The following is a 15,726-nucleotide window of genomic DNA, read 5'->3' on the forward strand; positions in this document are numbered from 1 at the left end:
CGCGGGCCCCGTGCCTGCGCCCCGGCCCTCCGGCCTCACTGGGCAGCGGTGGCCTCGGCGGCCAGGCGTGTGCGGCTCTGGGACGCGGGCGGCTCACCTATGCCCACGTGGGCCTCCAGGATCATGCTGACGTCATTGGCCCCGTCTCCGATGGCTAAAGTGATGGGGTGCTCTTTTGAAAGTTTGATTAGTTTAACAATCTGGAAAACAGACAGACAAAGAATTTATCTTCTGTCTCCTGTGTGTGACGGCTGTTCACTCACTCGGCAGAAGTAACACAGAGGAGGAGAATGAAGCGGCGGTCTGGTGCGGGTGCGCTCCGTAGTCAAGCTGCTTTCTCCACAGAGGGTGGAATCCCTTTCGGGTTGGGCAGAACTAGGCAAAGACGAGGCAGGTGAAGTGTGATTATGACGAAATAACACAGAAAAGGCTGAAGATGGAAACAGCAAGCAAGCCCGGTCGTCCATGGTTCCTCCTACACGTGCAGATTTAAACACGCGGGACGCAGTACACTTGTAGGAAAAGTTGAAGGTCACATCCTGTCATGATATGGCCGTTCCAAGCTCTCTGTTATCCAGCATCAATTTCTTACAAATAAGCTGCTTCTAATGCAATTTTAATTGTCAAAGGTGTCGTGTGCAAATCCAATCTGACAATCCAACGCGATTAATAATTTCAAGCATGCAGTCCTTTTTTCTGTCATTTTTCTCTCGTTTACGGGTCTCAGAGCAGCTGTTCAATGAGGAGCAACGTGTGGACCGCCTTCCATTTCAAGACAGGAGAGTGAAACACTCATCTGCACAAACACTGGCAAAAGGCAGGGAAAACCGTACAAAAAAAGACCATGTAACATAAAGATCAAACGTAAAGTCCTCGGTTGCCCTTCTGAACGTCAGGACACAAGTCGGACACAGAAGTCAGGGGCAAGCGGTGTCTGCCCACAGGCCCGTGGCTGCATTCCTGGCGTGGCGGGGATGTCCCATGTGCCTCCACAGGCTCCCCTGCCTGGCAGGCCAGCGGGACGCCGAACACGCTGGAATCGCCCTCTCTGCCTGTGGTTTCCAGCATTTACCGTCACCCCCGGGCCAGTCTGAGAAGTTGATGATTCCTTTCACGAACAGTTGAAGAGAAACTGGCCCCCTTGGGTCTAAAACGAGGCTCCAGGAGGTGACGGCCGCTCTAGGTTTACTGACAGCAGAGGGCCCTGCGCTGACAAAGATTCGTGACGCTTTACAAAATGCTGAAAACGACACATCAGCTACATGTCTCCAACACACTGGAAGCCAGGTGTGGACCTCCAGGCTCCAAATACACCCCTGCAGGCAAGCTGCCCAAGACCGCGCGTCTTGGTGCGTCTCTGTAAACTTAGCGAGACCTCACTCACATGACAAAATCGCCTGTATTGTAACTGTGACCCAGCAGGTGTGTAAAGACGGGTCCTCCCTCCAGATTCTCATAACTAATGTTACGTCTGTGACAGGGTTTTGTTCCGCAAGAGAAGTCGGACTGGCCTGCTTGCTGGACGTCCGACCTCGGCCGGGTCATCCCTCCCGATGACGACCTCCAGCGAGAGGGCAGGGTCAGCCCACTCACACTCCTGACGAGGTAAGTAAGAGCTGGGTTTTAAATTTCTACCATTTGTGCTTCTGTTTTAGAACCATGGTGCCCACTGGATTTGAAAGCAAATCAGAGGCGTCCGGGGGCTCAGGTGGTGGAGCGTTCGGCTCCAGCTCAGGTCACGCTCTTGTGGTCTGTGGGTTCAAGCCCCGCCTCAGGCTCTGTGCTGACAGCTCGGAGCCTGGAGCTGCTTCAGATTCTGTGTCCCCTTCTCCCTCCCCCACTCGTGCTCTCCCTCTCTGTCTCTCAAAAATAAACATGAAAAAAACCCTTTTTTAAGCCCCCAACAAACCAGGGCTGGCAGGACCCAGCGGCCCCCGTGGCGCCCGCGCCCTCCCCCACAGCCGGCGGGCCGCACCTGGGCCTTCTGCAGGGGCGCCATGCGGCAGCAGAGCACGGCGCTGCAGTTCCGGCAGATCTCCAGGAAGAGCTCCCGGTAGTTCCCACAGCTCCCGTCCTCCCTGGGCTTCATGATCAGGGACAGCGCGGCCCCGTCGATGATGAGACCGTAGTCCTGCATGTCCGCCGAGAGTCTGTTTGGACACACAAGCCAGGGACGTGACTCAGCAGCTAAGCCCACGCCATTTTCCCGGATTTCTGCACACGCTATAAACGGACGAGCACGGGATTGAGAAAGCAGTAATCGGTTTTATCACAGAGTACCGGACACGAGGCCCCCGAGCATGCTTTAAAGCTGGGTTTTAATGAAACATTCTCGGGCCCCCGAGGAGGAGCAAACACCGAGTCCTAACGGTGGTTTCACACGCCCTGTCCAGTGCTTGTCCACAGCAGTCGGACAGCGCGCGTCTCTGGGCCGGCACGGGCCGCTCTTCATCCCCAAATCCCCGGCCACGGCGGCGGGGCTGCGGCCTCACAGCTGACCTCTGCGGGCATCCTGTCTGGAGGATGGGGCTTGGGAGGAGCACAGTCAGAATGGGGCCCTCCGCTGGGTTCCCATGGGGTGGGAGCACCCCGGGCCCCAGAGCGCCCCGCACGCCAGGAGGAGGGAAACGTCTTTGCTCTGCTTCCGAGTGACTAAACGTTTGCACGTGACAAGAAGCTTCCCTACATCAATGACAACCTAACAGGACTCGAACGCACTCTGAGCACGGGTCATGGTGTGACACCAGCAAGGACAGCGTGGGTAAGACGTGAGCACACTGCTGAGTGTCCCGGGAAAACACAACCCGTGGGCGCGTCCTGTTGTGTTTTAATGACAGACGAGCTGAATTATTAGTATTTCTCCCTCCGCTCTGGCAGACGCCCGAGGAGCCCACAGTCCGGCCGAGGGTCTCAGAGGCCGACGAGAGCCATCCCTCCCCAGGGGCCGACACTCCAGCAGGCCCTTCTGCATCCCTGAGCAGCAGTTTGAAAGTGCGCGCGCACACACACACACACACACACACACACACTCATAATCACACACGCTCACAGACATACAGATATAGAGACACACATATACCACACATATCTCACACGCACATACACACAAAGGCACAGACTCAGACACAGTCACAGATTCACACATGGACACACACAGATGCCCACTTACAGATACAGAGTCACGTATGTGCCACACATGCACACACTCACAGAGACACACAGACACCCAAAGACACAAACTCAGAGACACCCATGCTCAGTCCCACACAGAGACACGCACGGACGCAGACACGCCTCTTCTGCAGGAAGACACACGTCCCGGTCACTGTAAAGAGCTGGCTCTGGCCTCGGCCCGCTGTTCCCGTGCGGGCGGGGCGCTGAGGCCAGCCCTGCCCGCAGGGCGTCGGGGCGCCGCCTACCCTGAGAAGCTGTCCCTGGTCAGGCTCCCGCTGTGGCGCAGGACGGTCTTGCTCAGCCCGAAGAGGACGTCGTGGAGACTCTGCTCCTCGATCCTCTTGGTGGTGAGCTCCAGCAGCTGCGTGCCCCTCCTGAAGAGCTTGCAGGCGTAGCACGTGGCGGCCGCCGTCTCCATCTTGTCGCCGGTGAGGACCCAGACTTTGATCCCCGCCTTCTGCAGGGCCTCGATGGTGTCGGCGGCCTTCTCCTGGAGCCTGCGCGGAGATGGCGCACCCAGCCGTGCAGGGGACAGAGGCAAAGCAAGGCAAAGAATTTCAGGCCCTGACACTGTTTTTGTCCGCCCAAAACTAAGAAGCGTCACACCACCTGCTCGAGAGCTCACCGGGAAGGACCAGGAGCAGAGTTTGCAGTGACAAACCTCTCCCCAGGGGGGCACTCTCCCCTCCACAGACACACCACATGCCACACCAAGGGAGTGCCTGTCTGCGTGCCCACACCCGCACGCTGGTAGCGCCCGTCTGGCCAGGGCTCCCGGCTTGCAGGGGGTTTAATCAACCACAAGAAGGGCCAGGACTGCCAACAAAGCCTTGACCAGGGGAAAACGGAGTCCGGAAAAGAGGTGGCCTGTAAGTGTCATGGTCTTTTCCTTTGGCGTGAACTCGGAATTCTGCCAGTGCCCATGCCGGAGCCCCTGACCAACGTGGCATGCCGAGAGCGCCAGCGGGGTCCTCCGTGACTGGCCTCGTTCTGTGCAGACCCAGAGCCCGTGTGGCTCTGGCCACGTCGGTCAGGGTCCTGCTGGGCCTGCAGGCCTGGGTCAAGGCCACGTCTGCCTCGCTTGGGCCCTGCCATTCTTCCCTGATGTGAGAGTCTGGGCATTGGACAGGCGCGTGCAGCAGCGTGTGGAGACTCTGTCTGGGACTGGGTGACAAGGACGGACAGGACCCTAACCGGAGTGACCCAATTACACTGGGGCTGAGCGTCCCAGAGACCCGAGGGAATATCCCTGATCCTTTCGGTTTTCTGAAAATGGAAACTGAGACCCAGAATGGTCGGCCAAGGGTTGTAGGGAAATGATCTGTAACCAAATATCATCACTTCAAGGCCACTGGCGCCCACGTGTCCCTGGGCATCTACTCTGTTTTCCAGGTGCCGACTCCCCGCTGGGTCAATCTGCTCCCTGGACCCTCAGGAGGGACTGCAGATGAGGCCCTCCGTCCAGACCCTGCTCTCCCTGCACCCCCGTCCTGAGCACCAGCCACGTTTTCTGTGTTGGTGCCAGAGGCCCCATTGGCCCGAGTCGGGGGAGGACTCACAGACACGCAGTCGAGGCCAAGCGTGTCCCCCAATACCCTGTCGAGGCCGGGAAGTCACTGAGTGCTTGATAAAGACACTGAGAGACGTAGGTTTCCAGTAAGGACTTAAATTTGGGGCCCATTTCTACTTTAAAGACTTTGAAAGTTTATGGGCCCTCAACGTTTCTGCTTCGTCCTGTAAATGCCACTCCCTCGGGTCCCAGCAGTGACAGCCTCGGCCCCGTCACAGGACGGTGGTGGGTCTAGGCCCTCTCTTCTGAGTGTGGAAAATATGTGGTCGGCAACCTTTCCACTCAGCACCAGTGGCTCTGCAATATTCAACTTCCCTTTTAAATTTCTTCAACGAGAAACGACAAATACACTGAGTTCATTGAGACCTAAAATGTGGCACTTGGGCGCCTGGTGGCTCAGTCAGTAAGCATCCGACTTTGACTCAGGTCACGAACTCATAGCTCATGAGTTCAAGCCCCCAGTCGGGCTCTGTGCTGACAGCTTGGAGTCTGGAGCCGCTTCAGATTCTGTGTCTCCCTCTCCCCCTGCCCCTCTCCCACTCACGCTTGCTCTCTCTCTCAAAAGTAAACATTGATTTTTTAAAAATATGACACTTGAACTTGAAAAGGACTAGTGACGAATTTAGGAAGACAGTTACTGCTTGATTCTACTAAAAAACTTAAAAATGACCTCTCTTGACTGTCCGTGACCCAATGTTGAAATGCCACCTGGTCCCTGTGGCAATGTGTGATTTCAGGCTTCTTCCTCACATAACACAACACGGCCCCGCTGCGAGCTCCCGGGACGCCACCCCGAGGCCCGCCTGTCCCAGTGCAGACACACCTCCCCGTGGGGACATCGGGTGCCGCGGCCTGTCCCGAGCGCCCCGGGCCCCGCTGTTGCGGCACACAGCCACCTTCTCCCGGAGACGTGGCGTGGACGCTACCTGTCCTCGACAGCCGTGGCCCCGAGCAGAATGAGGTCTCTCTCTATTTGCTCGTAGGCCTCCGCCAGCTTCTTCTCCCGGTCCTGGAGCGCCACCTTCGCGGCCTGCAGCAGCGCGCAGATGCCCTCGTACTCTTCGGGGAGGAGCCTTTTGTAGGCCACGCACAGTGTCCGAAGCCCCTCCTGTGGGACACAGGGCGGGCTTTACCGCGGAAACGCCAGGTCCAGGCGCTCCCCCAGGGCCCCTCGCTCCGATCAGAGGACCTGCCAGCCGGCCTGCAGAGGGATCAGTCACCTAGCTGGCTTATGGCCCCGTTAAACACATTGTCACAGATGCTAAAATCTGAAGGCACAAGCAGGGGAATGATACGCGTCTGCACCCTGGGGAGGTAAGCCTGTGTTTTATTTTGACAGAAGAGTGAAGCTGTTTTTAGAACATAATTTGCAACCTTATCGTAAGTATCAAGTGATTTTTCTAAAGTAACAGTTTTAACACAGGGGATTTGTGACACGGACTGAGCAGCCACTGAAGGACAAACGCTCAGTTATTTATCGAATCTCCTGGGTCCACGGGACAGAGAACTAAGACTCCGAGACAGCGGTTTACCGTGATCGCGAATCCGCACGTCACCCCCCGGAACCCGTCCGGCAGCCAGTGGGGCTCAGGCGGGGCCTCGAGGGCCACACCAATCCCACTGATAATCATTTCCTTCCCGTGCAGACGGAGTGACCCTTCCCGAAGGTCTGCCCTTGCTCTTCCAGCCCTGACTCGCCTAATCCTAGGAAAAGAGCCACAGTCTTCCTATTACCGGTCCAAATTCTGGCAGAATGCTGGTTTGGAAGATTTTTAAAAAAAGATTTTCCAGAACATGAGCTCAAGTGTCCATGACTGCCAGGCACTGCCTCCTGCCTCTCAGCCCTCCCAGTGGGGCTGAAGGACACGCTCACGGTGCGGTCAGCCCCTCCTGGCAACCCTGGATCCTTCCAAGAGCGAGTGTGGATTGTAGGCTGAAGAGATTCCAGGAATAAAATGTTTATTTTGAAAAGTAGATGTGGTGCTGGTGTTGTGGAGACAGGGAGTAGAAATTTCCGGATGCCTCCGGCTACCACCGAAATCCCAGACACTGTATAAAACCACGCCGACACGCAAGCAAACCCAGACAAATACACTGCAGGGAAATTAAATAACCGCATCTTACAAATGCAGATGCAAACCCCTCAACAAAGTACCAGCAAGATGAATCTGAGAACACAGCCAGGCGCCTGGGTGGCCAGACCATATGGGACCCGCCCCGGGAGGCGAGGACTCGGCAGGGAGTGCCCATCACGTGACACACATTCACACGTCTCAGCAGAATGGAGGGAGCACAGACAGCCCTTCAGTGCTGGGACTAGAAGGCGGTGCGTGTGCACCGTGGACACTGCCTGGCCCGCACAGGGACCAGGTGCCAACAGGCCAGAAAGACACACTCAGTATGGTTCTATTTACGTCACACTCCTGAGTGATGACAGCCGCAGACAGCAGATCAACTGAGGTTAGCAGGGCCAGGAAGGGGCCAGGAAGGGGTGGCAGGGCAGGAAGGGGCCGGGAAGGGGCAGCTCGGCTCTGCACCTGCATGCAATGAGCCAGGCAGCTGTGCAGTGAGACGATGCCCAATGATCAGGACGCATGCCCGTCCCCAGGCTCCCACCCTGCACTCTGCTGTGGGAAGATTCGGGGAGATGGGGCACCGGGGAGGGTGCAAAGCACCCTCTGCACCGTCTCCACGGCCCCCAGGACTCTACATTATTTCAATGTAGAGTCACAAACGCAGTGGCCCTACGAGTGCTTCCACTTGGGCCTGGAGAGCCGGGAGGGGGTCCTGGGACAGACACCACGGCAGCCCCTGGAGCATGCAGAGGCCCCAGGAGCACGAGAGGGAGCAGCCGTCAGGGGGTCGAGGGGCAGTGCTGTCCCAGGAGCCAGGCCAGAGGCCCAGAACCCACAAGGCCCCTATGGACAGGGGTGGTGCCCTGGACCTGCCTGACACGTCCTGAAGCCGCCACCTGCATGGAGCAAACTTTGCCCAGAACAAGTCCATGCCTGGTAGGAACACGGGGCGACCCCACACCCAACAAGGCAGTGATCTCGGCCGGGTCTGTCCCAGGCCACCAGCACCCAAAGGGGCAGAGAGCATTACCCAAGAGGATATTAAACGCCCAGCTCAGGCGGAAGCAGACCTGGCGGCAAGGTCAGAAGGAGACACCGGCCAGACGGCCCCGTGACCGTGTAAGGGATGCGGACACACACAGGCGTGGGAGGAAGAGAGGCCGTGACGCCTGAGCACACGGCCAACGGAGCGCTGCTCCAGCAGGTGCGGAGCCGGGGCGACAGCAACCACCCAAGACGGGAGAGAAGGCGCTGTGAGAAGAGGGGCGTCCGGCCCGGAGCAGCCTCGGCCACGCGGCCACACACGGAGCTGGAGGCCCCGAAGCCGGCGCGACAAGGAATCTCCAAAGACGCAATGGCTGGGAAACTTCCCAACTTGACTAAAAAAGCCATAAACCCACAGACCCAAGTGGCAGGAGCCGCCTGAGCAGAGGCCGCAGGGCCGGCGCGTCATGGCACAGCAGCACCGCCAGCCCGACCGCAGCCGTCAGGGCAAGAGGAGACGGAGAACACGCAAACGGGGACAGCGGCGTCCCGGGCCACAGCGAGCACGCCTCCCTCCCAAGACACAACACAGCGGTCCCACGACGGCCCCAGCCGGGAGAGAAGCCGCCTGCGCACAGAGGGGACTTGCTAGGCCGTGCCCGCCGCGCCGCCAGGGACGGTGGCCGTGGGCGCAGACCGCACGGTCCTGACCCTCCCTGACGCGCCCGGGGAGGGGGGGTCCGGCACCGGCTGCAGGACAGCAGGAGAGGCGGGTGGCCGGGCGCAGCCTTAACCCCAGAGGCGAGGCTACGAGAGCCGCCGGGGGGTCCTGGGGCTGACGAGGGCGCCCGGTCCGCGGGCACTTCCGGGGGAGGAGCCAGAGCCGCCATCTTGAGGGGGGGTTCCGAGGCCGAGTTCCAGCCCGTGGGCCCCTCCCCCTGACTGACGGGGTACCCCTGATGCGTGGGAGCACCGTCTCAGCATCCGGGGTGCAGGGAAAACCGTCCGTGCACGCACCCAGTCCCGTCCGACGGCTGGCTCAGGGGCGCGGCCAGTGTCGCGGCCGTCTCTCTCGGGAATAAGGCCTCCGGCCACCTCAGACCTGGCGCTGAAGCGACTCGCTGACGGGGCTGCCTCTCGTGGTGACCGCACACGACGGGGCATCCGCCTCCCCCCTCCCCCGAGGGACAAGCACGCAGCCCTCCGCCCATCTCACCACCGCGTTGCGCTCCACTCGGGCCCGGATCTGGTCGACTTTGCCTTCTATCACTCGGGGAAATATCGAAGAATCTGCTCCTTTGCAAAAGAGATAGATTTCTCCTAAAAACGAAAAAAAAAAGTTTAATCACGACACAGAGAAGCCGAGACTCTTTTTCACATTTGCTTTATCGAGAAACAGAAGCCGGGAGGCCGGCGCTGGGACTGTTGCAGGGACTGCCCGGGACCCAGGACCCCGTGCCGCCGGAGAGCTGCAGGCACACGTCAGAGCGCCGCCTCTGTGCCCACAGCACTGAACCGCCCGGGGAAAAGGCCGCCACTGTCACTGGTGCCCCCCTGGGTCCGCCCGGCCGGGCGAGGACTTGCGGGGAGGAGGGGGGAGGCCACGGCAGCAAGACCCACAGGGACCCCAGGGACCCCGGCTGTGAACGTCCCCGCTTCGCACGTGCTGGCGCCGAGACACATGCTTCTCGACCCCGGAGAGAAACCCATTTCCTCTCCTGGGGACGCAGGAAGCCCTCGGTGGGAGACAGGAGCGGGTGGAGACAGAAAATGCCACTCTGGTCAATAGGTGACTGGCACACGGGACTCTCTCTCTTCCAGCCACGAGTCTGCAGGTGCAAAAAGCCATGTGGCACAGCGCCAGGCCAGCGCTGTCTGCGTGTGGCTCCTGAAACCCCTTGGGGCCAGTCTCCGCTGGCGGGTGTGGTCTCTGTCACCCGCCTTCAGACAGGGAGCACAGGCGCTGGGCCCCGGGTCTGGAGGCAAAGGCAGCCCGCTGGGCAAACCAAGTCCAGCACACTGATGGGGAGGCCGCTGCTCCTGGCGGGACAGGTGGGGACGGGTGGTGGGGAGGGCACACCCCTGGGCCGATGGCTAGAGAGACCACTCGGCGGGACCGCCCGGGAGCCTGGACGAGGGGGCCTGAGCTCAGCCGTGGCCTCCGGAGCCCAGCTGGGTTCATTCCCTTGATCCCAAAAAGAACTGCTCCTGTGCACACAGCAGAAACAGGTAAAACACGGCACGATTCAGGGGCGTCTGGGGGGCTCAGGTCATGATCTCACAGTTTGTGGGTTGGAGCCCTGCGTTGGTGCTGACAGCTCAGAGCCTGGAACCTGCTTAGGATTCTGTGTCTCCCTCTCTCTCTGCCCTCCCCCACTCCACTCACGCTCTCTCTCAAATATAAACGTTAAAAAAAATTAAGTCACAGCACAATTTATGCGCATCAAAGTCCTGAGACGAAATCAAAGCTGAAGTCAACCTATGGCCAGAAAGGACAGTGTCGGGTGACACATGGAGCTGGGCAGGGGCCACGCGAGGCAAGGAGCCAGATCCCCAGGACACGCCCGCCAACTGCGTGGAGCAGTGGCCCGGGTTCTTGTCAGGAGTCACGAAGGGCGGGGCCTGGGCTGGCCGCACACCCGGCCCGGGGGCAGAACCCGCTGCGGCCCCAGACGCTGCTTCCGGCCAGCCGTGCGAGTCGTCAGACACGGTTCAGGCGAACGTGCCAGTCGAGACGTGTTCTCACTTTGTTCTAGAAAACTCACGATGACTCAAGGCACTGGCTTGTGAGTGGCTTAAATGTCCCACTGTCTTAACTTGTCAATCACGAGATACACACCCCATGGGGATGCGTCTGGCCCTGCGGCTTGGTACTGGCGGCTTCAATATCCAGAGAGTAAATCCAACTTTACTCTGCAAAAAAGTAGGAGCAGCCAGTGCGTGGAACGGCCCTGGACCCTGCTCTCGCGGTTTCGTCCACGAGCAGGAAGAGCCCAGCGGAGTGAATGCAGTGAGGCCCCTGCAGCGGAGGGAACAGGGTCCACGGCCCACTCGCGCTGTGAGCTGGCCAGAGGGGCTATGGTCCCCCGTACCCGTTAGGTTGTAACCCAGTGTGATTAGTGTCCTCTCCGGGGCCTGTTACTACTTAAAGAACAGCTCCTTTAATTAATTATTCCCTTCCTTTGAAATTAACTGGCGTGGAGGCCAAGCCAACGGCACATGGTCCGCCCTCGGAAGCCCGCAGTTCTGCAGGGGACCCTGGAGAGCAGGCAGACACCTCCCCGGGGAAGGGGCTGCTGTAGTGGCATGTGCGCCTTGGACACACTTCCTTCATGTGACTCAGCTCCTTCTCGAGCTTTGGGGACACCCTTTCGAAGGCAGGTGACAGGTGCACCACAGTGCACCTGCCCAGAGCACGCTGGGGGCGTGGGGCTCCGGGCGCACGTCGGGCAGGAGTCCGCGAGTCGTTGCGCCCCTCTTCCTGCAGCCAGGTCACGCCTGCCGGCTCCTGGGCGGTCCCCCAGGCGGAGCCACGACCCTTCACGTTCTTGCGGGGACATCACGTGGTGAAGGGCTGGGGATGACCCGTCCCAGGGGCGCGTGCCTTTCTTCCAGGGTGTTCTGAGCGGCTCCTGCCCAGGAGAAGGTGCTGCGGCTGCTCGGGGAGCCTCTGCCTGCACACCTGAGCGTGCTTTCCCACACCGCGGGCAGGTGGTTCTCACACCCACCGACCCCAGTGGCAAAATCCATTTCCACACGTGGCACAGAGCATTCATGTTATTTCATGCCGGTGACGCTCCGTGCAAGTCTCGTTGGCAGAGCCCTGCTGGTCCTCCCTGTTGACAGGTGGCTCAGGGGGGAGGGGACTGTGCCCAGAGCTGCTGCGTGCCTTCCCCAGGCTCATCGTCCAGCACCCCAGAAAGCGGCTCGAGGGGTCCTGCCGAAGACGCGGCCCGTGGGGGAGATGGGCACTGCTGGCCCCACGAGGAGAGTGACAACAGCGCTGGTCAGGCCCTCCTGCCGCGCCCACCTCCGGCTGTGACGCCCCCGTGAGCCCTAGGACGGAGCCCCAGCGTGCCTGCAGGTCCCTGCCTCAGGCTCAGAGCCCTCGGTCTGGTTCCAGGGTCATGGCTGTGCTTCACTGCGCACCAGGCAACGTTCTAAAGAGAGAGCCCGCCCAGTATTGCCTAGTTTTGTGAAACAAACGGGTAAGATCCCACATCTTCTGATAGACGCCGCTTTGGAACTGCGGTCGCACTGAGCACACGGAGTGTACCGGTGCTCACAGAGCGGTCGGGAGCAGGGCGGCGGCGCGGGCGCAGCCGAGGGAGGGAGGCTTGGGGGCCGGTATTCACGACGCTCACAGCCGGGCCGGGTGTGCCCCAGGGAAGGCTTCCTCCAGGGTGGCTGGGGGGCTGCCCTCGGAAAAGCACACGTGAGCAAGAGGAACCCCCAGGTGGAAAGGTCCTTCCGGGGAGAGGGACCCCAGGTGGACAAAGTGCACACCTCGGGGTGGCCTGGGGCACAGAGCTGGGAAGGCCGCTCGGGCGTCCTTGCCAGACTCCGGAGGCGGGGCTTCAGGGAAGGAGAGAGTCCCCGCAGGACCTGCAGGGCAGCGGGGAGACCACAGGCTCTCCTGTGACCGCAGAAGGTGCTGGGGGAGAAACGGGAGCCTGGGTGAGCGGAGATACAGGGCCTGGAATGGGTTCCTCTATCGTCTGGGAAGGAACGCGCAGGTCCTCACACTCCTACAAGACGCGAGCATCAGATCAACCACCACGACGTGCAGCTGAGGAAACGGATAGAAGAAAACACTTCTACCTGTGAAAGATCTGACGATCACACTCATTCTCCTTCTTACGGAGTCAAAACTCAAAATTTCCAGCAATTCAAACCTGAAAAAGAGACGAGAGTGTTGTTAGCAGGCACCTTGCTCTGTAAGCGCTGGGACCTGGGTGACCACAGGCCTCGGCTCAGCACGTCGGGGGTTCCGCCGCTGCACACCTGCCCTGTCCCCCGGCACCCCCCACCGGCCAGCCGCTCCTTCCCGGAGTCGGGAGCCACGGGGCGGGGGGCTCTGCTCCTCACAGCTGCCACAGCACCCCTGAGGCCGGGCTCCGCGTGCTCACCACCAGGACCTACGCACGGGACCCCCCAGCTCAGCCCAAGGAGTAGGTGCCCAGCGAGTCCGTTAGCGCACTTCCCTGAGTTCTGAACACAGACATGCAGACGCTTCAGAGCTTTCAATCCCAGACGATACACTAGAGTCCTTTCAGTTCATAAGAATCATTTAAGAAGCAAAGAAAACCAATATTTAATTGGCTTGAAGAGTCTTATTATCAGAAGACCGTGAACTCTGCCCGGCATCTGAAGTCCTGAAGGTAGTTCAGCGACTCCCTGACCCTGCCTCCGGAAACTCCTCGGGGTCTAGAGACCCCAGCTGCAGCCCCGGGGTGGGGGGTGAGCTGTAGGAGGGCCCTGTGCGCCCCTCAGCAGCGCCCCAGGGACCTCCTCCCCTCCGCGGGAGCCCACCTGCCGCCTGGGATGGAGTCGGGGCAGCAGGCGGGGCCCGGGAGCCCCCAGCGCTGTGGGCACGCACCCCCTGTGCCAGCGCGGGAGCCGCGGCCAGTCCTGGGGTCACCGGTCAGCAGTACGCCACTCACGCTAACCCGGGGTTACTGTTCTCAAGGAAATGCTAAAATCCAGGGGGTCCTGAGCCCATCACCACCAAGTGCTAGGTTTTTTGCCACCCACCCTTGCCTGCGCCCATCACTGCGTGCTCACATCTATAAAGGAGGCCGGAGTCCTGAGTCAGAACTCAGGATCTGGGATGCAGCATCTCAGACCAAACGGCCACCAACCCGGAGCATGTGCAGTCACTGAAGACAACGGGAACCCCCAGCGCCCGAAGTGTCCTTGCTCAGACTGTCTTCGGCAGGGCGCCGGGTCCCACCCCCCAGGGCTGGTGCTGTGTGAGCAGGGGACCACGGCGGCCACTCCCTGGGGCAGGCGGGCTGTGGCCGGGAGAGTTGTCAGAATGTCCTAGAAGCCGAGGGCACTGCTAAAGCCTGATGGCATGTGGCTCACAGCAGACCCTCCGGACGCCGTGGCACCAGCCGGCTTCCCCACTGGCTGTCCGCTCCTGACCTGCCCGCGAGCGGGCGCCAGTCTTGGGCTCTCAGGAGGAGAAGGGGGGCAGGACGGGGAACGGGGCTCCCCCCGAAAGCCGCCGCGAGGCGGGGCCGCTCCGCCGGGCGCACCTCACCTCTCCACGCTGTTCTCCCGGTTCAGCAGCTCCATGTGCTTGTCCTTCAGCCGCAGGTACGTGAAGCCGAGTCTGCGAAGGGGGCAGAGGTGCGGGCTCAGCTGGTTCCCACGCCCCCTGCACTCCTTCCTTGCATTTGGGGAAAGCGCTCTTTTCAAGAAAGAAACACTTGTGGTGAAACAGGCCCTAAGCTGCAACGCAGACTTAGGAAGTCCTAACTGATTCATTCACCGTCTCGCATAATCCTCAGGGAGCCACCAGACTCTGTGACTCACCCGCCCCCAGGCTGGCACAATGGCAGGGCAGGCGCGCAAGTGCGTGAGCCAGCCCATGGGTGGGGCCCATCTGCTCACTGCTCAGCGGGCCGTCCAGCCGCGGCTGCTGTGTCACAAGGACCCTGGGACCCTGGGAGATGGTCAGTCTCCAGAACCACCCTGTTTACTGAGGAAACTGTGACCCAGAGCAGCAGTCACCAAATGTCCGAAGAGCGTGGGACCAGAAACGCCCCCTCCTCTGCCAGCCTGAGAGCCCCACCCGCCAGGTGCTGTGGTGCAGAGAAGGGCACGGGGACACGGAACCGCCACCCCAACATGGCTGGTGGCCACGGGGCCGTGGGGACAGGGCGCCCACCCACCGGTGAGCGACAGGAACAGCCTGTCCTGACTCCTGATGGGATTGCGCACTCTCCCCTCCGAGCACGCACGTCTGGGAGGGAGCTCTCTGTGCGTGTGGGTTTGCGTGGTTGCTGAGGGTCCCGGGGACACAGCCTACACACTTCAGGCCACCCCTCAGCCTGCACGGGGAGCACGTGAGGCAGGGTGCCTGGAGGTTCAGCGGGGTGAGCGCCCGGCTGCGGGTTTCTACTCAGGTCATGGCCTCATGGTCTGGAGTCTGAGCCCCACGTCGGGCTCTGCAGGGACAGTGAGGAGTCTGCTTGGGATTCTCTCTCTCCCTCTCTCTGCCCCTCCCCAACTTGTACTCTCTCTTTCTCTCAAAATAAACTTTTTTGAGAAAGATGTTATTTTAATTTTTTTAAATTTATTTTTTAATGTTTTTTATTTATTTTTGAGAGACGGTGCGAGCAGGGGAGGGTCAGAGAGAAAGGAAGACACAGAACCTGAATCAGCTCAGGCTCTGAGGTGTCATAACGGAGCCTGAAGCGGGGCGCTGACCCACAGACTTTGAGATCATGACCTGAGCTGAAGTCAGACGCTTAACCCACTGAGCCACCCAGGCGCCCAACAAAATAAACTTTAAAAAAAAGAAAAAAAAGCATGAGTCAACCACACACGGGTTCTAATCAGGTGAGAGGCGCTCCGCGCCCTTAGTTACTGGCAGGGAGGAGGGATGACGGGCTCCCGCATTACACCAGGGGCCGCAGGTGGGGGACCTGGGGGGCAGCTCCCTGCCTTGGCTCTGGAATAAAGTATCCTTCCCGTGTCCCTCGGGAGGCCGCGCCCTGAGGCAGCCAGGACTCCCGGGAGGACGGTGTGGGCAGCGGGTGCGGAGGGCGCGCGACCTCCCGCGACCACAGATGAAAAGGGTGAAACACAGAGAATCCCGCACCCGGCCGCACCCCTCCGCGCACTGGGTGCCGCGGGGGAGCCCCGCGCCCAGCCGGACACCTCCGCGTGCTGGGCGCCGCCGGGGGAGCCCCG

General features: G+C 60.4%; 1 protein-coding gene across 1 annotated transcript in view; it reads right to left on the bottom strand.

The window, feature by feature from the left end:
* The window catches only part of ATP11A (ATPase phospholipid transporting 11A), a 51,611-nt gene that overhangs the window by 18,598 nt on the left and 17,287 nt on the right, over window positions 1-15,726 (bottom strand). The window contains exons 14-20 of the mRNA XM_029938392.1: window positions 14,069-14,140; window positions 12,625-12,698; window positions 9,020-9,123; window positions 5,671-5,852; window positions 3,420-3,671; window positions 1,976-2,150; window positions 98-200 (exon numbers count right to left, since the gene is read on the bottom strand). Of these exons, the coding sequence (XP_029794252.1) occupies window positions 98-200; window positions 1,976-2,150; window positions 3,420-3,671; window positions 5,671-5,852; window positions 9,020-9,123; window positions 12,625-12,698; window positions 14,069-14,140 (962 nt within the window). The remainder of the gene's footprint in view (window positions 1-97; window positions 201-1,975; window positions 2,151-3,419; window positions 3,672-5,670; window positions 5,853-9,019; window positions 9,124-12,624; window positions 12,699-14,068; window positions 14,141-15,726) is intronic.

The sequence above is a fragment of the Suricata suricatta genome, chromosome 4, assembly GCF_006229205.1.
Source record: "Suricata suricatta isolate VVHF042 chromosome 4, meerkat_22Aug2017_6uvM2_HiC, whole genome shotgun sequence".
Taxonomy (NCBI): Eukaryota; Metazoa; Chordata; class Mammalia; order Carnivora; family Herpestidae; genus Suricata; species Suricata suricatta.